The 26,391-nt window shown below is 38.0% G+C and overlaps 1 protein-coding gene across 1 annotated transcript; it reads left to right on the top strand.

The window, feature by feature from the left end:
• Window positions 1-1,097: 1,097 nt before the first annotated feature.
• LOC124157502 (F-box/LRR-repeat protein 16) lies at window positions 1,098-22,652 on the top strand. Its single transcript, XM_046532241.1, has 8 exons — window positions 1,098-2,038; window positions 4,092-4,652; window positions 9,922-10,113; window positions 12,893-13,099; window positions 14,736-14,922; window positions 15,815-16,010; window positions 17,660-17,808; window positions 18,544-22,652. Exons 2-8 carry the CDS (start codon window positions 4,164-4,166, stop codon window positions 18,690-18,692), a joined length of 1,569 nt encoding a protein of 522 aa, XP_046388197.1. The 5' UTR covers window positions 1,098-2,038; window positions 4,092-4,163; the 3' UTR covers window positions 18,693-22,652.
• Window positions 22,653-26,391: the final 3,739 nt, after the last annotated feature.

Here is a 26,391-nt window from a genome sequence, read left to right as displayed (position 1 = left end):
TCTTGCTCCATGACCCCATAAAATATTGCAACCTTTCTGAGTGGTCTCCTAACCCTCGAAACCTTTTGTTTTTTTAACAATGAACTGTATTTAATTATTATGATGTAATAATATGCCAAAAACTAATATCATTGTTCAATAAAGTAGAAAAGTATTTGTAGCTTCTGGTTTAATGATTGAAAAATAACATTTTGGTCCCTTTCATTAGCTCAGTATGCGAAATCATGTGTAATGTTATACTTGACGAAACATTTGGGCTTTCTTTCAAGTTGGAATTTCTGAAAAACAATGACTTGCAGCTTAAATTTTAAAAATATTATTTACTGTTTGGTACGAATAATTGTTTGGGGGCATCCACAAAGGAGTTCTCACCTTTCACGTGCAGTAAAATCTTTTATCAATCGTTTGTTATATATTAAATCACTCATTGTTTTCTTTATTTTTAGCGCCATATTTTTTGTTATTATGATGATACGAGTCGATCATGGGTGGAAATAAGGTAATAAGCGGTAATATATTTTATCGCTTTGGGAAAATCGAGGCTTCTGCATTAATGCCTTAGCTACCGATTTTTTTTTGACTTGAAAGATCTCGATTTTATTTCAAGAACGGATTTAGCTGCATTCAAATTTCTTCTTCTCTTAATAATCTTCGATATTTTGTTTTTTATTTGTTCTATTTAATCTCTTGTGCTTCTACTGCACCCCACTCAGAAAGCGATTTTTTTCCATGCGCTTAATCCTTCCGCACCGCTTCAGTCAATCAGTCGCGCTTACCGTTATCAAATGATTTTTACGGGTGACCCTTTTATTTCCCTCGAGTTTGTTTGTCAACTCTCCCTCATCCCCGGATTGCCTCCCCCACAGTCCCCCGCAAACCCTTGGGCACTCGTCCGACGCAATCGCGGTCCCTTCCCCCACATACGAAGCTGCGCACTCGCCGCGACTCCGTTGCCCCACCACCGCCTGCTCCGTCCCCTCTCGCAACCCCCAACACGCCTCCGCCACATCGCCTCATATCGATCTTTGTCCCCCTGGTCCGCTTGATCGCCCCTCAGCGAGCATTCACCGCTCCTCTTTTAGGGTCCTCGTGCCCCGGTATCGAGCGAAGCGCCCCCTAGGAAACATCATACCCCCCCTCCACCCCGCAGCGAGGTCGGCTACGACGCTGCTTCTCGTATCATAACGCCGGCCGAACCTCTTCACTGCCGCTTTCGCCGCTCCTCGTAACCCCGTTTTCAGCTTCTCCTTCGTACGTGTCGTACCTGCTGCTTGCACTCGCTCGGAATTGCACACCGCCGCTTTTGTCGCCGAACCGCTGCGGGCCATTGGAGTCCACCACACAACACCGCGCTTCGTCCCCTCTCCTCGGTCGAGTCAATCATGAGTTTCAGCCTGTACCTTTAAATCAAGAGAGAGAGAGGCACAGGACATCCCTATCTCGGTGGAGGGTGCTATCAGCTGCTTCCTGACGTGTTAGGTGCGCGCAAGGAGCACCGCTGTTGACATCCTCTGGGGGAGGGTTTATCTTCTTCCCCCTTCCCATCATCCCCCGGTGCAGTGCGAAAGACGCTTCCGTGCTAACGTCGCTGCTGTGCGCGATGCTCATCTGTCATCATCGTCACTTCTTCATCCCCCCTCGCTCTTACCCATTGCCATCCCCCCTACCGTAGCACGGTAAAAACCTCCCTCCTCTTCTTTCTCTCTCTACGGATCAGAGCATCATCCTCCTCCCCTGCCTTCTTTTCCCGCTCATCTTTTCCCCCAAGAGTTTGCGTCCCGCCGCCAGTGGACTGAAGCGGTGAAGAAGCGGTGCTAGTCAGGTGGAGAAGGTGCTCACCGCAACTCGATATTTTCGGGGAGAGTTTTTATTTTTGCATCTGCGGAACAGTTTTCCATCCCCTGGAAGAAAGAGTGGTGTGTCCGAGGGGAGAGAGAGAGCGTTTCTTCATCTTCGCCTTAGAGGGAAGGGTACTGTTTGGAAGGGGAGTAAAGAAGACCCTTCCTTCGGTGTCAACCCCTCCCCGTCCCGCCTTGAGGTGAGTATCGAGAGAGCGGAGGTCGCATAGTGCGTGAGGTTGAGGATGACCCACTTATCTGCCCCACGCACTTGGCGCGCGATCACCTGGGCCACCCCTCATTACTACGCTGACTGCCCTCTGCACCTGCCGACCGAGCCCGAGTGTAAACGAATGATGAAATAGGCCTGTGATGGACCCACATACCGCGATGGGCCTCTGAATCAATGTATATATCCCGTGATGCTATGATTTTTTGTACTCTTGTCCTCCCGACTCCCCTGTTCGCGTCTTCGATGTTTGGTTTTTCCCTCTTCGTGTGACATATGCTGTTCTACGGAATGCTTGGCCGGGAAACCAGCGCTAATGGAGCACTTAGTGGGGTTGGGTGAATTGACTTGCATGCTTGGAGTGGTCTATCTTGAAGTGCTTCCCTGAATGAGTTGCGGTAGTAATCGATGATGACATCTTATGATTTTTGCGTATCGTCTCGTTTTTATGCGGAGCCGTGGCGACGTTTCATCGAACACTAAGGTTTTGCGTCGTATCGTAAGAATTTCGCTCTATTAAATGTTGGGAATTGATAACACTCTTATATTGTAATGGTCGAAGGTATGTTTAGAGAGGATTTCTTACGAGTTCTTATGAAACGGTGACGATTTTAGTTTTATGGTTAAAATATTATTGTTCTCAGGAACGATGCTTAGCAGTGCGATTCCTGCTCGTATTCAAGAATATTATAGGAATTTCATCGCTTGTTGAATTGATTTTAGAGGAACAACAGATATTTTCTCGAAGTCAAATAGATTTTTTGCGTCTATCAGGGTGAATATGAAATTCGTTTTATTTTCAAAGTCTCGATCGTTTAAAGCTGCTTTCACTGAGTTCTCCCCATCGATCGTTTTCCTAAGTTCTCTTCGATTTTTTATTGCATGATTTGGATTCTCTCTTTTATGACGACGAATCTCTCTAGAATCATTTGCATAATTCGCGGGAAATAATACAAGTACTAGCAGAATTTATCTTTTTAAATAAAGTAGATTAGCTACCAAGCGAAAACGACGCTCTGGTTGATTAATTTGGGCGGTAGCTACGCTTATGGAAATAGTTACGAAATTAATAGATCGCGTGACCGGTTTTACTAGCATTATTAATGGACAGAATGTCGGAGGCGAGCGCCCCACCATAGCTGCACTAATGAAATTTCTGTGATTTAGTGGGTAACCACGCTAAAAATATCGGCTGAAACGAGAATTAAGGCTTTTGATTTCGCATATTATGGCAGACTTGAAGAGTTCGCTTCATTTTAGTCCATGTAAACAAAGGAAGGAATAACTAATCGATCTGGCGCACTTTTCATTCGAAAAATATTACCTTTGTAGTCCATAAAATAGCCAAATCTAATAGCGAATTTGGCGTTGATGACCTAAAAATGGGTACATGCTAATAAGCCTTTGTAGAAATTTACTTCAATAATTTAAATCCTACCTAGCACAATGGTAAAATCATGTCGAAAATACTGCAAATTACCTATATATTTGCAACAATGAATCGCTCGATTTTCATTAATTTTCACGAGAAAAGAATATCCAGCCCTGCTTATAGCCATGCTGGGTCTTGGATTGAAAGAATGTACTTGGAAAACTTCTAATTTTACACTTGAACCTCAAAGTTATAAATCAAAATTTATAAAAATTTTGATAAGCCTTTGTTTAAAATATATATTAGTCCTTATGCTTATTTTGCATTTGATCATAGTCAGACCCACCAAGGGTGAATGGTCTATGAAGCAATATCACCGATTCCTGGGCACAGACGGTCTTTTGCAAGGCCTTCCATAGATTACTAGGGGGGTCAGGTGCCCACATACTGGTACGTCACCCTAGGGGCCAGTATGGCTCTAAGAGGCCCTGGGCAGTGTTTAAATTAGTGTGTGTGCTAACTAAAATGTACATCTCTATTATTTTGTTATGGAATTGGCATACAACAAAAAAAAAAGATTAAACTTCAAGTGATATTAATAAGAAAGGTAGAGTGCAAAACTGTTCATTAATTTCCTAAACTTTCTTTACAGGAGGAGGAAGAAGGGGGAAAACAGGAGGCTGGTATAATAATCTGCAGTATTTGACAGAAATCTACGGCCATCATGTCTATCTCAGCGCAAGGTGTTGTCGAGAGAGCCTCGGCTGAGCTTTCGAAGAGAATAAATGGCTTAGGACTGACCAGAAACAAACACCGTGGAAGCGGTGGATCAGAGAATAGAGGAGGGGGTAAAGGAGGAGGCAGTGGGATGCCTGCCTCTGGGAGCGGAGGAGGAAGTGTGATGGAGCGTGTGACGAACGTATTTTGTGGAGGGGGAGGTAGTGTGGGAGGGGGGAGCAGTGCTTCAGGTGGTGTGGTGAGTGGGGGTGGTAGCAAAGGAAGTGTCCCTGAGAAGCCAAGCAGGGGTGCCGTAGGAACTGGACAGAGGGCAGGTCAATCCACGTTGACTGCCACTACCACTGGGAGGCCAAACGGAATAGTTCCTCAAAGGACATGCCCGATGACATGGGCAGAGCTGATGGAGGATGAAGAGTTCCTCATGAACTTTTTCTGGTACTGCTACTCAAGTGGAGAGATTAGAACCTTGGCTCAGGTAAGAGGCAATGAAAATTGTGGCATTGGGAAGATCTTAATCAGGATATACCCAACTTGAGGTGCACAAGATATGACTTGTCTCTTAAAGTTATTTCTGTTAGAGGGTTGCGTATGTTTGTACGATCAACCCTCCGTCAGTTGCGTCACATTTTGGAATGCAATATGTCGTGTGGCATCTCACAGACACCATTTTAAAATGGTTAAATAAATTGGATGACAGTAGAAATAACTGATTTAAGTACAATATATCATTCATTGAATACTTAATTTCATGAAATGTAAAACAAATTTATGCTTAATAGTGATAGAGATATTTGTATTAATAAGAGACTGAATACTTCTTATTTTGACATTTCTTAGGTTTTTCTTTCATCAAAATTATTTCAACATTTTTAATTTGGACTGCAAATGCAAACATATTTTTCTGTTTCACAGCATGGATTTTGCTAATAATTTAACAAATAATTTTGACTACTGGGGGAATTATTGATTTTGGGGACATTTTATATTGATAGCGCATTCAGTTTAACTTGAACCAAAATATCTCCTATCAGACTAGAAAGTTATTATTCAATGCAACCACAAAATTGTTATGTGTATGTTTACTCTTTATGTCATGCATCTACATCAATGTAAAAAGCCACCGTATATGTATATAGCAGAGGGGGAAACAGTGTATTATATATGCAAAAGTTCACTCAAAGTGAGAACCATAGTAAATTCTTTGCAATAATTGTTTTATTTAGCGTTAAATTAATAACAACTAAAATTCGTAGCATTAAGACCCATATCCAAAACTTAATGCTTTAAAGACTTTTAATTTTAAATTATAAACGCATTAAAAAACTTTGCGATGAATATCACGAAGCTATTAGAATGTAATGAATTGTAACTTAAGTTGCCGCGTGGAATCTACCGGACTCCAAAAACAACAGGGTCAAAATTTCCTTCATAAATGTGACAAAACATGTAATCATATTGGTGACTATTTCAGAATCATAAAATGATAAGATAAAAGGGATTATGAGTTCCCTAACTATGAAAATACGATATGAGCTAAGAAAAGAAAATGCCCTAGCGTCTGGTAGACGCCACGCGACCAATCGAGGGTTGAGTGTGGCTTAATAGATATCTATCTTGCAGGCCTGTGTTCTTATCATAGCTTTGATGAAAGCTTTGAGAGGCTAACTGAATCTAGTGCATGAATGTGGAACTTGTGAATCATTTTTGGTGGACGATGATCAGTGGTGCCGACTCCATGGGGCCTGAGGGGGCCCGAGCCCCCTCAAAAATTCGTTATGGGTGTGAGGAAAAAATGTGTCAGGCTTGTCGATTTTCCCCGGAGTGTCCAGATATCGAGATTCATGTTATCAGGGTTCTAATGTTGATCATATAACTCTTCTAAAATGCTTAAAAAACTTAAAACTCACTACTTATAAAATTTCCCGGGGCAAGGCTTGGACCCTCCCAATATTTTTTTAAGTCAGCATCCGTGACGATGATGCTAAAATGTTGTAATTTATTCTTAAAGAGTTATGATGAATTAAATGGATGATGTTATAGTAGCATTGCTGTCAGTAATTTAAAAGTTGCAGCAGTGTTATATCCCTAAGAAAATAAGTTGGTGAGGTAAATGAGGTTGCCCAACTGTTTTTGAGAATTGGTCAAAAGAGATTAGGTAATCCGGAACATTTCAGGATGAGGTTTCCCTCTAGGTGATGAAGTTCACATATCCATGGTGTAATCATTCGACTTGCCACTAGGATGCCTTGTTTCGCCACTTTTTTCTCGACACTTCACATATTTAACTTCCAGTTTGTTTGGATGCACCACAGATTCCTCTTTAGTAAATGATAGTTAATGAAATGATATTTTGTAATTTTTAATAAACGTAGAACCGTGAAATAGAATGTGATTATTAAACATGGAGAACACCGCTCCTCGAATAAAATCATTTTAATCCTTCCAATGCATCATGTTTCATGAAATATGAATTATTTATGCATATAATGTATATTTTAACATTTTTAAGCTTTCAAAATAATTATATTGTTCCTTTAAATAGTGCTAAAATTATGAAAATCCAATGACGAGATACACTCGTCATTACGCGGTTTGTCGTCAAAGTTCATGACGAGCTAGACTCGTCATTACAGTGCAAGGGGTTAAACCTTTGATTGGCCTGTTGTGTTGGTCTGAAATTGATGTAGTAAATTCACTGTAGAACATATTTTAGGCTTGTAGACACAAATGGATACATTAAACTGAATATGAGACCTTTGAAGTCTTATTACCAGCAATGTAGGAACCTTTAAACTGTAGATCTGGATGTACATCTAGGGGGTGTCTTGGCCTAACCCAGACATTAGAAGTTAAATTTAGCCTACAGTTTGTTGAAATATTTCTCTTTTCTTAAGAAAAGACCCTCTGGAATGCATTGTATCCATAGATTCACAAAAGAAGGATGCATCTTTAAGATCCCTCATGTTAACCCTTTCCTGCTTGTGCCTATGAGAGGAAAGCATTTTCTGTGCAACGAGTAGCATTTGAATATTTGAAACTTCTCTGTGTGGAGCTCTTTTTTGGTGGAGTTACCCTGGTATTTTTATCCCTCGGATTTGGAACCCAACTTAATGGGATGCCCGTCCCTTACCCTGGCCACTGGACTAGACCCTTTAAGCCTATCTTTGCACATATCCACGGTCAACTTATTGCATTACCAGTGGTTTTTGAAGCCAAATATTGCATTTGATTTTCAATCATTCTCTCTTCTATCAGAATTTATGACATTTATATAAGCATTGTGGAATTTTAAACGGATTTCCAGCATTGATGACAAAAAAGTTAGTGAACACAAGGTACTAAGACTATAAGTCCACAAGTCTGTTATTTTTAATGCTAAAATTTCATTGAAAAATTGCTTATGCACAGAAAAAAACGAATAATTCATTTCAAAGAATGAAAATATTTTAGCATGCAACAAAATATATCATTGCAAAAACTGTTGACAATATAACCTCTTTGCAACGGATACCTGCGGTGAGGGTGATCATAAATGAGTGGCAGGTTCGGGCTTAATTACCAAGGAGTGGCCCTAAGGTTTCGCTAAGCTGCGTCTCAGGCCAGGCCTGAATGCATCCAATAATTTCTACCTCAGGGGTCACTTCCCTTCCCTCACGTCGGCTGGAGTTGACATCTGGTCATTTGCATTGAAAATTCCATGACAGCTACACCTAACGTTAGGTCTTCTGTGCATGAAAGTGCCTGTCGGCTTCACCCGACGTTTGGCATGAAAGGGTTGAACTCCTTCACTAACTAGATTTAAGCATCTACCAGTTCATCTTGATACCTAAGCAGTCATTAAACCTCTGGTTCTATTCCAAGGGTGCTAAGAAACTTTTCCTGGTGGAATATTTATGCCTTCAGATGGCTCTATGAGAATTGTTTTCTTTATTTGCTGGAAACAAAAATACCATCACCTTTGAGCTTCTCCTTACCTCCGAATTATACATATCATCACAATTCTCAATGAAGTCCTTCAACTCAACATTTTGTTCCGGATGCTCTACCACTCCTGAACCTAAAACTTTTGCTGCAAACACCTTTCCTTTATCTCAGTTTCCCCTCCTCATCTATGCCAAACCAAGGCCTGAATGGATAAATCTGGTCCAGTTCTCATCAAGCACAGCATTTTGAATAGCAATTGTCTTTCCATGAGTGAGAGACACCAGACAATCATTGTCTTCCACACTCCGAGGCTGGCTTTCTATGGATGACGATAATTGTAGGTCGGTGTTGTAGCAGGCATTTAGTCAATTTTCACCTAAGGGAAATAACAGACAATTGCTGGGGTGATAATGTTGTCAGTTATGAATATTGTCTTGGTGCCAATGAGGTATGTGTGTTTTGAATGCAAATATATTAAGGAGGGATGAGAAAGGCGAAGATTTAAGGCATCCTGCACAAAAGCTTACATAAGAGGTGGACTGGTTGAATAGCAATGGAGACAGTTATTTCAAAGCAATAGCCATCAACGTCTTTAAAAAATTGGACTTGCCTTTACCTAAAGTTAAGTTATATTTTAAGTATATAACTTTAAATGAAAACAATTGAAAGAGAATATCATATAATACAGAAGAATAAAACCTTAAAATATGAGGCAAAAGGTTGAAAATAGTTGATCATTGATGCACATCAATTCAATAACAGTTTGTACACATAAGAAGGAGAATGATTATCTTCGCACCATTATTAGATACATCTACTCAGTCAAGACTGTGCATTCTGCACGTGCAATTGACCATAATTATAAGTGAAAATTTTATTTGTATCTACTACTCATAAAACAAAAAAATGTCCTGAGTGGTGGAAGTTTTTCAAAACATGTAATAATTAAAGTAATGCATGGAATAGAAAGAGGATTTTTTCTTTAGGAACTTGATGTAAAGTATATCAGTAACTCATATAACAAACCTTAGGTAAATTAATAAGAGTATGAAAATAATTAGAAGAACTGCTTGTTTACTCCTCAACTACCATTAGGAAAACTGTGGAGTGATTCCATCATAGAGGGGAAAATGTTTTCAATCACTGTTATTCCTAAAGATAATTCCATGGGTATTTTTCAAAATATCTAGTCAATGAGATTAAATAATTTTGTTTTTTCCATTATTCTTGTTACATGAATGTATTTAGAGCAGAAGTCAAGTACAAATAGCATACGACCAACTTAAAATCTAATGTAGGTAACTTAGTGGGCATATAGTATTTCTTGACCCACAAAGGAGAAAATGTGTTTTTAAAAGGAATTAACTTATTGAAAAATAGAGGTAGCGTACTTACTAGCTGCATAAGTGTGTTGTTGTAAGGCATTGAAAATTTCACTACAGATCACTTGTTTTTGCATGAAATATTTCATTTTTAAAACCCTTGAAGTGTTTAAACCCCAGGTGCCAACTTTAGGGTTAAGTAATGACTTCACTTTTTTGTGTTCATCATTGCATCAGCTAGAGGTCTTGTGTCCTGAAAAATTTCCAGGTCAGTCGTTTGAAGCAATAAAGTTGAGATGGGCCAGGGTTGTGCAGCAAATTTGTGAATCCCCTGCATTGCTGCAGAATCAGAATGTATTTCCAAGCTCCTTTTGAAAAGGCCAACCATTTTCATAGTTTTGTGAAATTAAGTTTTAGAATAATAATATATAGAGATGTTGATGTGGTCATAAATTATCAAAAAGCAGCATTTCACTCTCTTTCTTTTTGATGCTTTAGGTATGCACTCGCTGGAGAGATCTTCTGTATGCACACCCACCCCTGTGGTCCAACTTAATGGCCAGTCTTCCAGGTCCTGGACTGCGAACAACATCCCCAGAATCCCGAACCCTAGTGTACCGATCTATTGAACAAAGGGCCTTTGACACACTTTGCCTCAATAATGCCACTGACCTTGAAGTTGCTGATGTGGTAGGTTGAATCTTTGTTCCATTATTTATAATTTATTCTTCAATTCGAAAACAAAAACAAATCAATTCTCTGTAAAATAAATACCAAATCCTTAAAGGTTGATGCCATCATGATATGCTAACCTTAGGAAACAAACAGCTGATAACAAGAACCTCTGATGACCTGTTTTCATATTGGTTCAACCTTGAACCCAACTCATATTAGCTTGGTTATGGGTTATCCATCCTTTAATTTACCTTTTATTTATCAATCCTTTAATTTTTAATTTATATTGCACGTGGTCAGGTAATGTGTACAGGTGTGATTAGGTGAGAAAAGCAACCTCCAAATATGTGTACATGAGAAAATAGGAGCTAAGTATCTCTATTATGTCACCTCTTTCATACCTAGTACTTGCTTCTGAATATTTGGAACTTGCATGCTGCAGCCAATGCCCCTTCTATACAGGCAACACACCATACACCACAAGTAAATTTTCATGGTAGGGGAGCATTTAACAAACCTATACCACATGGATTCAAGGTTAACCAAAGTGAAAACTGGTAAGTTAAGTATTCTTGTAGCATTCCTGATTTTTTAAATGTAAACAATAAATGGTTTTCTGGACTGGGGTATATGTTTCAATACAGTTAAACGGAACTTTTAAATGAATTCAATTTATGATCTGAAACATAGAAATTTGAGTGGATCTTGACATTGCATGCTGTTGTATTTTGCTACGTCTAATCTTAATTTAAAATTATCTTTGTTTAATTTGATTCCAAAATATTTCATCTCTATTGGGTACTGCTGATTTCTCAGGTGTTCAAACAATGAGACCTCATGTGATACATATCAGCTCACTGTATAATTGCGTTCACATTACAAATAGTTGCGTGGATATATTGGAACAGTAATGTAATGTACTTTATTTTATTGGAAATGCATGTGGAATCATAATGAAAATGTGTAGCTGGATAAGAGTTCAAATAATTCCAGTCAGTTTTTGTCTCCTAGTTCTAATGATTAATTATGTAAACCGTTTGTTGTGCATGAATTTGTGAACTACTTACTGTGGTTAGAAAAGATGTTAATGTGTTAGGATGGACCCCTGCACATGCAGAAAAATTAAATTTTTACACACCCATTTCTTCTAACACTCACACTTCTTCCCCAGAATGCTGCCAAGAGCTCGGTAAATCCTGCTGCAAGAAATCTAAAATTTAATTAAATTAAATTTCGGTTAGCTTTATAATTATTCTCATTCTGAAATGAATATTACATTTTTTTGGTGGTTTGCAAGATGGCTAAAATGCAAGGCCGGTGGCTTCAATTTATCATGCGCTCTAAAAACGGAAAATTCAAATTATGCTTCGATTAAATATTCCCATTTTTAGTAAGTTTTTCATTGTGGGACGAAAGTGAAGTATCTTTTTATCCACCATCTGGGAAATGGCTACAGGTTTCAATGAATGATATTAGTTGATGAGTATTTTGGTAAAGCAAGGAGAAATGCATTGCTATCTTTTTGCCATCAATTTACTTAAATAGATTGCCATCAAAGTATTGCTCCATTATTGATTTTACATTTACATTAAGAGTCTTTGCTGTCTGAGCTGGGTCGTCCCTTTTTATCGCAAGCGTCTTCCTACTATTAATGAACCTCTGTTGGCCTATATTATGACTATTGATTGTGTTCCGTGCTGACATCTATTTTATGATATTAATCTAATTGAAAAGTGTATCATCTATAGTGTGGTTATAATGCTATTCCAATTCAATTCACCTGGAAAAGTTAATTGTACAGTTAATCTTTCAATATATTTGAACTTGTAAAGTATCCATTAGGGATTTTATCCATTAGGGCGGCAAGCTGCAACACGTGCCGCATTTTGATCAGGAGTCAACAAACAGGGGATGAATTTCGCCGCGATTCGTCTCATTTACTAATCTTCAGCTTAAATTCACTGCAATGAACTCTAAAGGCCGTTTTACACGGTACACGGAATTGCACAATCTGACGTACAGGCGAAGGCGCAATCAAAATTGCGTCGTGTAAAGCAGTGAATTGCTAGAACACATGCGAGAATGCAAGACGGCAAAATAGCCCCTGTTCTAATTTCGCAATTCCACGTCATTTAAGAAATTAATGCAGCTCTAACCTTCGCAATTCCGTGCCCCATGTAAAACAGCCTAAAGGAAGACCAGATTGTTCAGCAAGTTCATAAACAATATGCCTCCTATCCTCGTGCACAAGGGCACAATTTTTTTCCACATTTTCATTAGTTCTGGACCTGGAAGGCAGGCCCGGGCATTGAATGTCTTCGATCGACATGTTGCCACGTTTGAATTCCGAATACCAATCGTGCACTTCAGTTCTTTTAAAGGTGTGTTCTTTATAAGATGTAGACTGAAGATTAACCATGTCTGACTAAATTTTGCCAAGCAGAGAACAAATTTTCAATGTTGCTCGCAGCTCTCGAATATCAGCCATTTCAAAAATTGAAGAGATCAAATAACTCTTCGAATGTAAACTGCCACAGGGGCTCGCTACAACCATCTAAAGCCTAAAGTCGCCCAACCGTCTAAAGTTTTGCACACTGACTCAGAAATGATGAAATATCACCCATTTGGTGGGAGAAGCCCAAAATATGTGATACGTGCACAGTGATTTCTGTCCGGTTATTTTTTGGTCCCCCCTTATATATTTGTTAACTTTTATTCTATTGGTAAAAAGTTTTTAGTATCATGTATGTATTTATTGCTTTGAAATAATTTTTTCCCTTACTCTTCTATCAAGGTTACCATGCTGCGCCCTGCAAGGAACATACATTGTCTAGTTCTTAATAGCTGTGGATTTGGAGATGCCTCATTAGCTGCTCTTACCGCCCACCTTAGATCACTAGAGGAGTTGCGTCTTAGAGGATGCAATGGCATCACTGGGGAAGGGCTCGGGAGGAGCCTTAATGCCCGAATATGTAGATTGTCCCTAGCTGATTGTGCACAGGTAAGACTTCTTCCTTATATGTACTTTCCCAAAACCTGACTATGCTAAGATGAGCAGTTTTAATCAGTCAGGGTGAGAGATATAATGTAATTGACCAGATTAAAATATGGATAGAAATCAATTGGTTTTGCAAGGCAAATTTTTATTTTACCAGCTCAACAAATACGAGGTGTGTTAGAAAAGTAATGAGACTCATTTTTTACCCACTAAAGTTTAAAAAAAAAATGCTATCCCCTTCAAACTAGTTCCCTTTAGCAGCTATATACCGGCGGAGGTGTTGTTCCCACTCTTGGTAGCGGTGCTGGAAGTCTTGAAATGGCATGGCTTTTAACTGGTCAGTCACAGTCTTTTGAAAGTTCTCCAGAGTTCCAAAATGATGTCCTATGAGGACATTTTTCAATTTCAGGAAAAGGAAAAAGTCACAAGGACTCAAATCAGGTGAATAGGGGGTTTAGGGACAATAGCGATGCATTTGGAGATAAAAAATTCACCATTAGGAATGGCCGGGTGACACGGGGTGACATTGTCATGGTTTAGCATCCACTTGTCTGCAATGTCTGGTCTCACATGAATCACTCTTGGCACAAATCTTTTGCCTGCTCAAATCATCTGTCAAAATCTGATGCACGGTGAAAGTGCTTAAATTTAACTGTTAATTCATCATTCTTAACGTTTAATGACGGTCTGAGCTCACAAGTCCTCACACTTTTAACGTTTTGATTAGTTTTTGAAGTTGAAAGTCTTCCTGAGCGAAGTTCATCTTCAACGTGTTCTTGGCCTTCCAAAAATGATTTGTGTCAGCGAAAAACTTGTGCTCTTTATAAGTTATGTACCAGTTCCAACTCTTTAAAAGTCACACTTGCGGATTCACCAAGTTTAACACAATAATTTATCGCACAATGTTGCTCTAAATTCTGATGCTCCATTTTTGTAACACACAACAAAAACACAACTTCACTGTTGGCCCTGACAAAAATAATGTGTATGGAGTTGAAACTTGCACAGAGGAAGTGGAAGAGATGAACAAATCGGTCTATCACAGGCTGGTAGACACAACGTTGCCAGATCGCCCGCAGTACTGCCAGTCTCATTACTTTTCTCAAAGACCTCGTAAACTTTTTTGCCTGGAGAATATGTATATGCCACTACTCTAAGAAGGTGCATCATTTTTGAGATAAATTGCATACTATGAAGGCAGCACACAACGTAGTAAACTGCCTCTCCCAAAATAGTAACCTTAATCTGTCTCTGACACTACCACTTTTTAAACTTCCAGTTAAACACCCTAAAAAACATGAAATGGGAGTTTTACTGTAATTCATCAATTGATAAAATATATTACATACATTGATGATGATAATATGTAATTATATTAAAGGGGCATGAATTCATGTCCTCGGTTATTTATTAGATATTATGTAGTGTGTCATCATGTGACCTGGTGTACTTGCTCCTTGCGTTGCTTTTTTAATTGATAGCAGAGATCTGTCAAAGGTTTTAAGAATGTAACTATGGAACAAGTACCTGTTTCACTACAAATTTACTGCAGATGCTGTCATAGTTGTGCATGCGCTTTCCAAACTTGATTTCATCCCACTAATTATTGCGATTTGCTGTCTCCTATTGATTTTTGCAGATTGGTGATGAAGCAGTTGGTGCTGTGGCCACTTTACTTCCTAACCTCACAGAGTTTGAGCTTCAAGCTTACCATGTTACCGACGCAGCATTAACAGCCTTTTCAGGACCTCGCCATAGAGCCTCTCTAACCTCACTCAAACTCCACTCTTGCTGGGAAATCACGAACCATGGTGTGCTCAACATTGGTGAGTCTATATCACTGTTCATTTCTCTAATTTAGTTGATTTGAATAAATACTTATGACACTACTAAAGGGATTACATATGGGAGCCCCCAGTCCATCCCGCTTGACGCTTAATTTATGTTCCACTGTTTGTGGTTTTTGATCTGTTTTCAAAAATTCCCACTTGAGTGTAGAATAATCCATTTATTCTCAATATTTGCAATAGGGTTTTTATACCCACGAGTAATTGCAATTAAAAGTTATGAATGTGATAGGCTATATCATTAAAAATGTGAGCAGTTATACTCAAGATGCCCTCTGATTGGCTAGATGTAAGCCGTAAGCCTTAAGGATGAACTTGTTGATCTTTCTCACAGCTTATGTCCATTGTGGAATAGCATTTTGGCTTACGTTGTGCGGCTTATGTCCCATTGTAGATCAGGCATAAGAATGAGATGCAAATGAAGGTATGTCATTGTATTATTTAGTCGAATGCTGAAGATACAGTTATAGTGGTGGTGCGGCATATTGTGCAGTATATCATAACAAGCATAATATTTGTATTCTTTCATGACCCATTGAAGATGAAGTAGTTTTTGAGGAAGTTTTTCTTGAAAAGAAAATATAAGTGTACAATACATATTAATTAATTAACACATAAAAATGGATAATCATGGAGAACATTATTACATGTATGACTAAGCCAGTATTAACCCAAAAGTGCACCTATATTTTACATTGAATGGAAAAAGCATTTGTTTAACGTGTGTGTATGCTCCAGGAAACTTCAGAGGAAATTTATGGTCCAAAAATATTGCATTTTATAATTTCATAATTTCATGGTAGGTGCATATGAAATATGTACTACTTTTGTGATTGTAAAATGTATTACTTATCAATATTTTTCTTTGCAGTTCACGCTCTTCCTCATCTAACATGCTTGAGTCTTTCTGGATGCAGCAAAGTTTCTGATGAAGGCATTGAAGCTGTTGCTGAGAACCTTAGACGGCTGTTGCGTCTAGACCTTTCTTGGTGCCCACGAATCACTGATGCCGCCCTGGAGTGCATAGCTTGTGACCTGACTCATTTACAAGAACTGACATTAGATCGGTAAGGACAGCGGTTTTATGTTTTAATCTCTTTGTCATGACACATTTTGCTGATTTTTTATTTTCAAGCAAAGGGATTCCTTAAATATTAGGTGGAAAAATACTTGAGGTACACGTTTATCTTGTGTACTGCTAGCAATGCTAGGTTAATATGTTGGCAGATCTGAGCAGTTGAATTTAGATTAGTGAGGATATTGCAGGTGCAATACTGAAAACTGAGGTGGATTGGGAGTGTATAATAATTAATTACATATATGTACACAATAGACAAGTACGGGGTTTGTATAAAAAGTAACCGGACTGAGCTCAGAAAACATATTAATTGGCAAAATTTGTACAATTTTCCTCTAGAAATCTTCTAAGTAGTCCCCATCAGAGTTGATAACCATTTGGTATCGGATTTTCCAGTGCTCGAACGCCCCCTTGAAGTCGACAACCTGCAAGGCATCTAGAGCCCTCGTTGTAGCGAGTTGAATGGCTTCTAGAGTCCTGAACCGCGTCTCAGTACTTTCTTGATCTTGGGGAATAGGAAGAAGTCCGGTGGTGCCGTATCCAGGCTGTCAAAAATATCCAGTTCGGTTTGCAGGCGATCAAGGGTTTCTGAAGCGACAGCAACACGACGCTCCTTTTGCTCGTCTGTCAGGTGTTTTGGCTCCGGCGTCGCACAGATCTTCCTCATGCCCAGATCGTTCTTAACAATATCGTGAACAGTCATCTTATCCATTCCGACCTCTTCTGCAATTTCTTGGATGCTCAGACGACGGTCAGTGTTCGACACATCACGGATTTGGGTCCGTGTGACTAGTTGATGGACGTCCGGCATGCTGTTCATCGTTGACGTCAGGAAATCCTTGTGACACTGAAAGACTTGAGTTCTGGATGCAGCATCCTCACCGTAAATCTCATTGATTATTTGAAGAGTTTCCGTAGGCGTTTTCTTGAGTTTGGCACAAAATTTGGTGTTAAACGTTGCTGGATAGTACGCTCCATTTTCACTCCGACGAGGTCACCGAACACGCACTGAGCTCTCGCACGATGCTAACCCTCCAAGCATCTACAGGCAATTGAATTGTCTACAGGCCTGCTATCCTTCCTTCGATCCCCCACCACCACTATAGCACCAACAATCGGTTTGCACACGATTTACCTAGGCGTAACAAGCTCAGTCCGGTTACTTTTTATACAAATCCTGTACATATATTAAATACTTAATAGACAAATTACACATCTGCTCATGGCCAGGATGCATGAGTTGCACCAAGATAATAGTGCCAAATCTATAAATTTTGTGGGATAAGTCACATTATAATTTCCAACTGGCCAAATTTAATAATGATTCAGTAATGAGTACATATGTATCACGGACATAGCCACAAAAATTTGTCGTGGGAGGGTTATCATGGAGAATCCATATCGGAGAGATTTATTGGGAGAGAAAATCATTTCAGGGGTTTCACTTGGAGGATTTATACCTTACACTTTATCTCCCAAACATGTCAGGGGGGTTGGAACCTCTGAATCCCCTGCAATAGCCTCACTTGCTTGCAACAGCCTTGGTGTACAATTCATTACTATCCACCTAATGACATAGTAATTTTGCAAAAGTCTATTATTTTTTTGATACAGTGAATCCTCAAAATTGCTTTGTAGGTGTGTCCACATAACAGATATTGGAGTAGGTTACATCTCAACATTGACGTCACTGTCTGTGCTCTACCTACGTTGGTGCTCTCAAGTGCGAGACTTTGGGATCCAGCATCTTTGCTCAATGAGGAATTTACGAGTTCTTTCTCTTGCTGGTGAGTATCTCCTATTTAATTGCAATCAATACATATTAATCAGAAATAGAAATATAATGTCATACATTCATTCCAAATTTGGTGTGCTAAAATGTATGCATGATGGAATGTAAGATACAAATCCATTATCTTGGTAATATTGGCTCCCTTTATGCTGTGGCCTGCGCTGAATGTGTAATTTGTGGGAGTTTTCGCTTTTTGCATTCCTCATATCCAATTAATCATCTTGCTTTGTCCAGTCAATGGTTGTGAAATCCAATTGGTTCCCTTTTTCAATTGTGTGAAGTCTGTTTGAGGCCTGATTTTGGGAGAAGTTTAAAAATTGTCTTCCACATTGAAATTATTGGTCATTGGTATATATTACACAGTTGTGAAGTTTTAATGAATTACTGCATATTCTTGATTATCTGCCATCTGATTGGCAATTCATTGGATTATCTGCTTATCACATCCCAAACCAATAGCAGATTCACTTCTCTAGCCTCTCTTCCCCACCCTCCTCTTAGTCTCCTATCTCTACCATACATTCCTTTCAATATACTATTTTATCAATTGCTAGAGCACAAAAGATTGGAGGAAGCATGGTACAGAGACTGAAGTAAATAGTACTGAGAAATAATAGGGAATATCCTCTCCCTTTTGATTATTCCTAAGGATTTTCCCCGTATTTGGGAGGGATATTTGAAATTTCCCTATGTTTGAAATCTTAATGATTAGAAGATTCAATTTTGACAGGTTGCCCTCTACTGACTGCTAGCGGCCTATCTTCGCTCATTCAACTCAGGCACCTTCAGGAGCTAGAACTGACCAACTGCCCTGGAGCTTCCCAGGAGCTGTTTGAATACCTTCGAGAACACTTGCCAGCCTGCTTAGTTGTGGAGTAGGCTGTTGATTAATGTCTTCTAACAATAACTCAACATAAATATGCACTAAATGGCCCAGAGATTGCCTAAATAAGCCAAACATTTCCTCCGAACAAACAAACATGTCCTGCAAGTTTCCTTGAGTTACCAGAGCTACGAATTCCATGAAAGCAGTGAGGAATCTGGGTGTGCTGCCTTAGTCACACAACTTTTCTCATTTAAAATTTTCCATGGTTAAGTGTGTATTATTACTTGCATTCTTTTCTGCAGTACTGGTCTTGGGATGGAAGTTGGCATTTCAAATGCAATTGGAGATTACAGTTATGGTCTTTGCTTACTTTGCCAAGTTGTCAATTTTTTAAATACATGGGAATCCTGGAAGTTTACTATTACAACAATTATTTCACTTTTACAGGTTAACTGGTGAAAATTTCATTGACCTTGAGAAAATGTGTGTTTATGATTAAATACAATTCTTAAAGATTTTTTGCAATTATCATGCTGCTTCATAATTCCTCTTATCTAATGATACTTGATGAAAACTTTAAAAAGTCAGCAATGGGCTGCCTTTTATTGGGATGTGATAATTCTTGAAATATATGACTAATCTAACTTTTTGCATTGATTCCCTAAACAGGATATTGTACATAAACTTATTTACTACGGATGAAGACTAACAGAGGTGTCATTTGGCCTTAAATTCAAACTATTTTCTTTTTGGTCCATATAAACTGCTATGATACAGTTTAAAAATATGCTATGGGACATAAGTTGAAATCTTGATAGTGAAATTGTTTCTGTTTTTCTTATTCCTAAGATAAGTTTCAGTAGTTTGATAGTTCAATGATGGCCTGTAAACCTTACAACAGCAAAGGGACTTTCATTTTCACTGTGATACTTTTGGTATGTACCTACTATAAAACAAAGAGACAAAATTGAATACCTATTCATAAGAAATTATAGGAGGGAGCTAATTCATCCAAGTGAAGCAGCTGAGATACATAAAAAGTGATCCACCTTCTAAGAAAATAACTTCTACAAGGTCCATAAATAAAGGTAGTGATCTGAGGAAATGTGAATGTGGAAGCTACCTCATTTACTTGATTGTATTAGAATGGATTACCAGTTACGTGGTGTTGGACCTTATACTTTTCTGGCATACTTGGTGGAAAGGCATCTATCTGATGTCCCTCATGATCAGGATCTCCATGATGCCAAATGCTTCAATATTTGTTGGGTATTTAATACTTTTGTCATTTCAGAGTAGTACTTGGCATGGTGGGGAACCCTAGAAATATAACGTCTACAAGCCGTAGGTTCACTATTGCTTGAAATACCGTAATACATTGTTTTAAATGCCTAGTGGAGTACATTAAGGACTGAAAATGGTCCATTTCATTAGGTTTTTAACTGTTAGGCTTATCATGTGTCCTGATTGAGTCCACTAGGGAACTTTAATGATCTAGTTTAATCATCTCACTAAGTTTGTTAGTATTTCACTGACATTTGTTATTTTCAAATTGCACAATAGCTCCACATTGTATAAAAAGTAGTAAAAAATCTCATTTTTTGCAGGGGTGGTCTGGTATTGTTGGGCGCTCTTGTCCAGGAATAAATTTAGGGCTCCTTTATTTTATTGGTGACTGGAATGAGGGCTGCTTGGAGGGGGCTTTCAGACCATATCCCACTAGTTGCCAAACATCTTGGTCCCCAAACAATTACTAACCAACCAATATAGCGAGGCCATCCCTGTTATTTTGGAAAAAGAATTGTTTATAGACTAATAAATTGAATTTATGCAATGTAATGTGTACGGCAAAATTGAGGTGTGGACAATTGGCATCTGATTCAATTCATAGACATGATATTTCTTGTTAACTTCTAACAGCTTGTTTGCTTGGAAATATGATAAGCCTGATTAAATTAGTAATTTCGAATTTTGGGATCTCTGTCAACTGATGATTGGCATTTATCTTACTTTAAAGATTGCTCACAGATGTAATTTTGTGATAGGTAAATATTTAAATGAGAGATTATGAACATCTTATGGCAATAATGGTTGTCAGGCATTTGAAAAAATGGGAGGATTAGTTATGTATGTATTTATTTTATTTTAATATACCTACATAATGAAAAAAATTATGTGGTTCTGGATTAATATTGTGTGAGGATGTACATAAGTTAATTTTCAAATACATGAATATTCCAAGTGTGCGATGTATGGAAGGGGAAACTTGCACAGGATTATTCTCTGCCTTGTCCCCATAACACATAAAGACTGAAAGTTTATTATTATTGTTGTAATGAATATTGTAATTATTATTGCATATTATAATACTAATTCAATTCAAATTGGTGAGATAATTAATATGTCAGCATTAATGAGCCTATAGGCAATTGGCTGAATTCAGCTCCCTCTTTATGTAATTGTGTGAGCTGCGTGCTGTTTCTTTCTTACATGCATGCACAGTGACACAAAACCCATTCTTTTCATCCTTTCACTGTGAAACTCCTCCGTCCCATTAATAAAATTGTATTCATAAAGTATTTTCCAGAGGTTCATTAATGCAATAAAAGGTAGATTATTGATGGTGAATTTTGCAATAATTTGTGTCTTTTAACCCTTGGAAGTAAGACATGCATCGTATAGATACGTCACGCATGGATATCATTAAGATTTAAGAACTGTGTCATGTTTGAGGTGATTTTTATTACAGCATAATTTACTTTATTTTTTTGAAAATCTGGGGAGTGCCTAGCTGCATTGACACTAATGGTTTTGTGTTAGATGACCAAGGTTAAACATGGGCTGGCATAATGGACCCAGAAGGAGTAAGTGCCGAGATTTATGTAAGAGGATCCAACACTAGCAATCTCTTTTTTTACATCCGTGGAATAGCCAGCACTTAAATTTTATCAACTCACCTGTTAGTTAATTCAAATTGCAATAATTCCATTTGGAAAATCATTTTCCACAAACAGAATGAGAAATCAAATTTCTATGTAGACTTTGCACTATGCGCTCTAACCAAACCATAAGAAAAAATGCCATGATAGTTTAATCAATGTAGGAACTATGCTCGAGTTTCAATTTAAAACAATGCAGTTACCAAGGCATCTTGCCCTGTACATTAGTAACAGCCACTGGGGTGAGTTAGAGGTATCAGGATTTTGATTCCCGGTCAAGGTCAATGATTTTTCCCTGCTGATTTTTTGCACTCTCAGCAATCTATAGCCTCAAATACATAGTGAAAATTATGCAATTATAAAATTTGGCATTGATTCTGTATTTATTACGTGCATCATAGCTACAATTTTTCACCAGCATGGCACTGACATCCCCACCGAAGATCAAGTTTTCAAAGGTACATATGTGTGATAACTAGATATATTATTATACTATGCATTTGGTGAGCATCAACTATAGGAGAAATCAAGCTTTAGGGAATATGATAGGACTAGGGATTACAACAATGGCCCACATTAATATTTTCTTCAGAGAAAGGTAGCAATAACAAGAAATTGTTGAACAAGATGTGGCCTGGAGATGAATTAACTATCTACAGATGAAAATCAGTCAAAAATCAATCAATCAAAAAAATGTTGCTTCTGAAATTTATTTTCAAAATAATCATTTGAATACTTGCATACATTGCTTCCAAGGGTTATTGATCCTATTGAAATAATTAACCAGCAGATTAAGTCCTTATCTTGTAAATTCATTTCCATTCGTCACTGTTTTATTGTGCTCCTCTATGTAATTCAGTGACTGGGATGAATGCAAAGTACCATGTTATAACGCATAAATATAAATGACTGGGTATTTGTTTCTGGACATGTATAATATGCAGTATTCTCTTTTGCTGAACAAATGCACAAGAACATGGTAACCAGGGTTCTAAGAAAAGGCCTATCACTTCTGCTTTGTGTCCTTTTGCATTGAAATTTCAGTTCTTATGTGATTGAATGGATTTATTATTACTCTCATAATGTTTAATCTTTATTATGTTTATTGAAGACTTTTTAATTCTATATTGTTTTGTACATGAATATATTTCAAAATAAAAAAACAAAACAGAGACTTTCACAGTTGTCATGCACAATCTCAAAGGTGAAGCCAAAGATGTTGCTATCAAGATCATTTAGGGAGAGAGATCAGTGTCTCATTTACTATTGAATCCAATCATAATAACATTATAGAACCAATTTTAATTGACGATAAAATATGAATATTCTCGTCATTATTTCATATTTATCCAAAACTGAATTAATTATTCAGTGTGAATATTATTTAAGTAAGGTGACAATAACTTCACAATAATGGCTCATGTTATAAGTAAAGTTGTTTATTGCAGGCAGACAACCCTATTACTCAGATGTTAGATTTGAGGGGGATAGTTGATACATGAGTCTTGATTTGTTTTACTACTCCTCTACTATGAAGAAATGTATGTAAAATATATTACATAATTGAAATAACATTTTATGAGAAAATTTTACATGCACACATGCGATTGTAAATCACACATTTTCTATTTAATGTGTCCCTTGCACAAAAACATGCATACCGTGTAAACACGTGTAACCTTTTTCCCAAAAATTACAGCCGAAAATGGGGGTGCGTCTCTTAAATGAATTTCTTATCTCCCCCACCCATTCACCAGACGCAAGTCCAAGGGGAACTGAGTGGCCTTGGTTTTCACGGTGAGTGATTCATCTGAAACCCTAGGTCAATAACAAGCGGCAGGCAGGGGAGTTTCTCCATCAGTGACGTATTTTCACAATGCTCCTGTTAGCTTTTTTTACTCATAAGCATCGCTGTTGCTTTGGTACCTCGGAGGTGAACATGGAAAAGATCGCGCAGGGTTTTTTGTTCTGGAGGGCTTAATTTACTTCTATGAGTAAATGGGCATCCCACGGTATTTATTCTGCAATTATGTAGTAATCGCATAACAAACTTAGAGAAACATGTAGTTTTGAAGGTCAATACCTGGTTAATAGTCAACATTTGTCTTGCTGAGTGATTTCCATTATGGTAAGGGCCTGATTTTTTCAAAAATCATCATCAGACACTATTATGAGGATTATTGCAATAAATTATGTATATTGGTGTTAACACCTGCAGTTTAAAAAATTCAAACAACTGTGTAGATTGGAGGACTAAATGGTGGACAGAAGAAATCGGAAATGCTTGCAGGCGAAGAGAGCTGAAGGAGAGGTAGAGGGGAAGGAGCATGCTCCCTCCATCTTTCAAGCAACGAGATTACAAGCGAATGAGCAAGGGGCAAACAAGTTCAATCATGCATGTGACATGTTGCCTTCAAAGCGAAAGGGCGTAGGCTCAGAAATGAGATACGCAGTTTGCGTTGCCTTAAGTTTCCAGTCCATCTAATCTTGTTTGAATGCACTCATACTATGCTTGTTTCTACACAAAATTGTGCTGTTTGACCATGCTGAATATTAGTAGCCTTGTTACAACTATAAAGCTTTGTGTCGATCAATTAGAGCGTAAAAACTTAAATGCTGTTAGATATGCATTGCGTTAGGTCTCATTCTTTTTTGAACCTCGTGTGCATCATACAATTGCTGAAAGCTATCGTGATATCTTTGGGTTCAATAGGTGTCTCACCTTGCATTTGCCCTCCACAAAGGTGGAGAGTATAAGCTGGTAGATTGAAATAGGGCAGTCGGTGAGATGGGGTAAGGATGAAACATGCTTCCATTGTTCCCAAGTAACTTGATATTTTCCTTTGAAGATAAAGATTTATGGTCTGTGTGGTCTCACAAAGGGAAAAAAACCTTAGAGGCATGGGCTGATGGATGGCTGAGAGCATTTTTGTGAAATCTATGCCATGATTATTATCTTACAGCATTGAGATTCCCCTTGATTGTCATTCAACTTCTTGGGAAGATTCACGCCATATGCCTTTCGAGTTTTGCCTCATAAAATTTTCCTCATCTGAAATTTCTTTGCAATACTCCTACGTGAGCCTTTAAGCAAAATTATTCGTGAGTAGGACAAGCATCACAGTGTAGCGGCATTTGCGAAGAGAGGATCGGAACTCTTTCTCTGCCTTATGGGATGTTGTACTCATGAAAGCATGGATTTAAAATTTTGGATTCAGGTTCTATTTCTCCAACTAATTTGCATTCGAAGTATAAGGTGAAGGGTATTATCTGTGGATATTTGGATCCGAGGTATCCAATCCAACCATCCCTGGTAAGCATCATAAGGTTAAGACTACAAGTGAATACCATCTCATCTTTGAGCGATGTATCTTATCTACATACATACATATCATGTAAATTTAGCTGAAAAATGCGGCGTAAATTTTTAGTATTGAAAGTAGATATTTTGATAACTTTTGGAAGTCCAGGCATATGTCTGCAAAACTGCACGATAGGATTAAAAAAATGCCACAACATTTTTTTTTCTTAAGCTCCAATGCTCTAAATACTGGTGCGTCGCATCATGTGTGGGTATGGTTTGCATACACATGTTTATACAAACCATACCCACATCTAAAGAATCGTTATGCAGGCTCTCTCAACACTCCCTAAAATTCCATTTGGTACAGAACCTCATTGATTCAGGCTCTTTCTGCCTTTCCTCACTATTCCCACTTGTCTGGCTACTCGTACTAAATGACTTACTAGTAAGAAAAGACATTTTCGAAGTAGAGGTGAATAACGTTTGCCCTGTTACGAGCAAAAGCTACTTTATCGGAAGAGTAGTGATAGTTCAAACTTTGGCTGGATATTGAAATGGCTTTTGCTCTGATGAGGCAATTACCATGCATAATGATTTATGCAGTCAGTCAGTTCACTCACGCAAGAGTTCCAGAGTTAATGGGAACTTATGTATGCAGTATGATTGAGAAAGGATTTAGACATCATTTTGCATGGTTATAAAATATAATTTCACGATTTCTCAGGTAGCAAAATGAAAATTCTTAAATCTATTCTTAAATGGTTGAGAAGGTCCACTGCTACTTGAGTCGAGGATATTAAAATTGTTGTAGCAAATCTTTAAGCAGCCTGGAGAGACTTATTTTGGCAGCCTGCAAATAACATTTGCATCTCACAGAGACATTAATTTTATCCAAACATGTCCAAAAAAAATCTCTAAGTGAAACTGGTTCGATCAATGTTGATGCAAAAGATATTTCGGGTATGCACACAATGAACAGCAGATTGATGATCCCTCACATCCCATTCCCCGCTGGTGGTGTCTTGTATGAACCTTTGCTGTGCTCGTGATGGATATTCTTTGAGAATTCAGTTGGCAAAACCTTAATTATGAAACAAAGCAGACACGAGAACTTTATAGGAAAATACTTAAAAAATTTTAATCTTCATCAATTTAAGTTTATTTGAGAATTTTTGTCAAAAAAGAGTGCTCATATGAGTAAGTAACATTTTTTTTCCTTGCAATTTTCACAAATACGGTAAGTACACTTTATAAACACTTTTTATAAGTTAAAGGTAATGTACCTCTCAGCAAAAAACTCAAGAGCAAAGACACACCCACACACCATAACTTTTACAACCATACTCCCCTATTCTCTCTCCTGCGCCATCAGCAACAATTGATCCATTCTATTTTTGCTGCTCATTATCGCCTGCTTCATTGTCTTTCTCCCATCAACCGTTAAATTAATATTCAACCCAAAATAAATCAAAATTAAGTGTTACAAGTATTAGCTTGAGAGTACTGCCA

The sequence above is a fragment of the Ischnura elegans genome, chromosome 4 (assembly GCF_921293095.1).
Source record: "Ischnura elegans chromosome 4, ioIscEleg1.1, whole genome shotgun sequence".
Taxonomy (NCBI): domain Eukaryota; kingdom Metazoa; phylum Arthropoda; class Insecta; order Odonata; family Coenagrionidae; genus Ischnura; species Ischnura elegans.
This window is presented reverse-complemented; position numbering and strand designations above follow the sequence as displayed.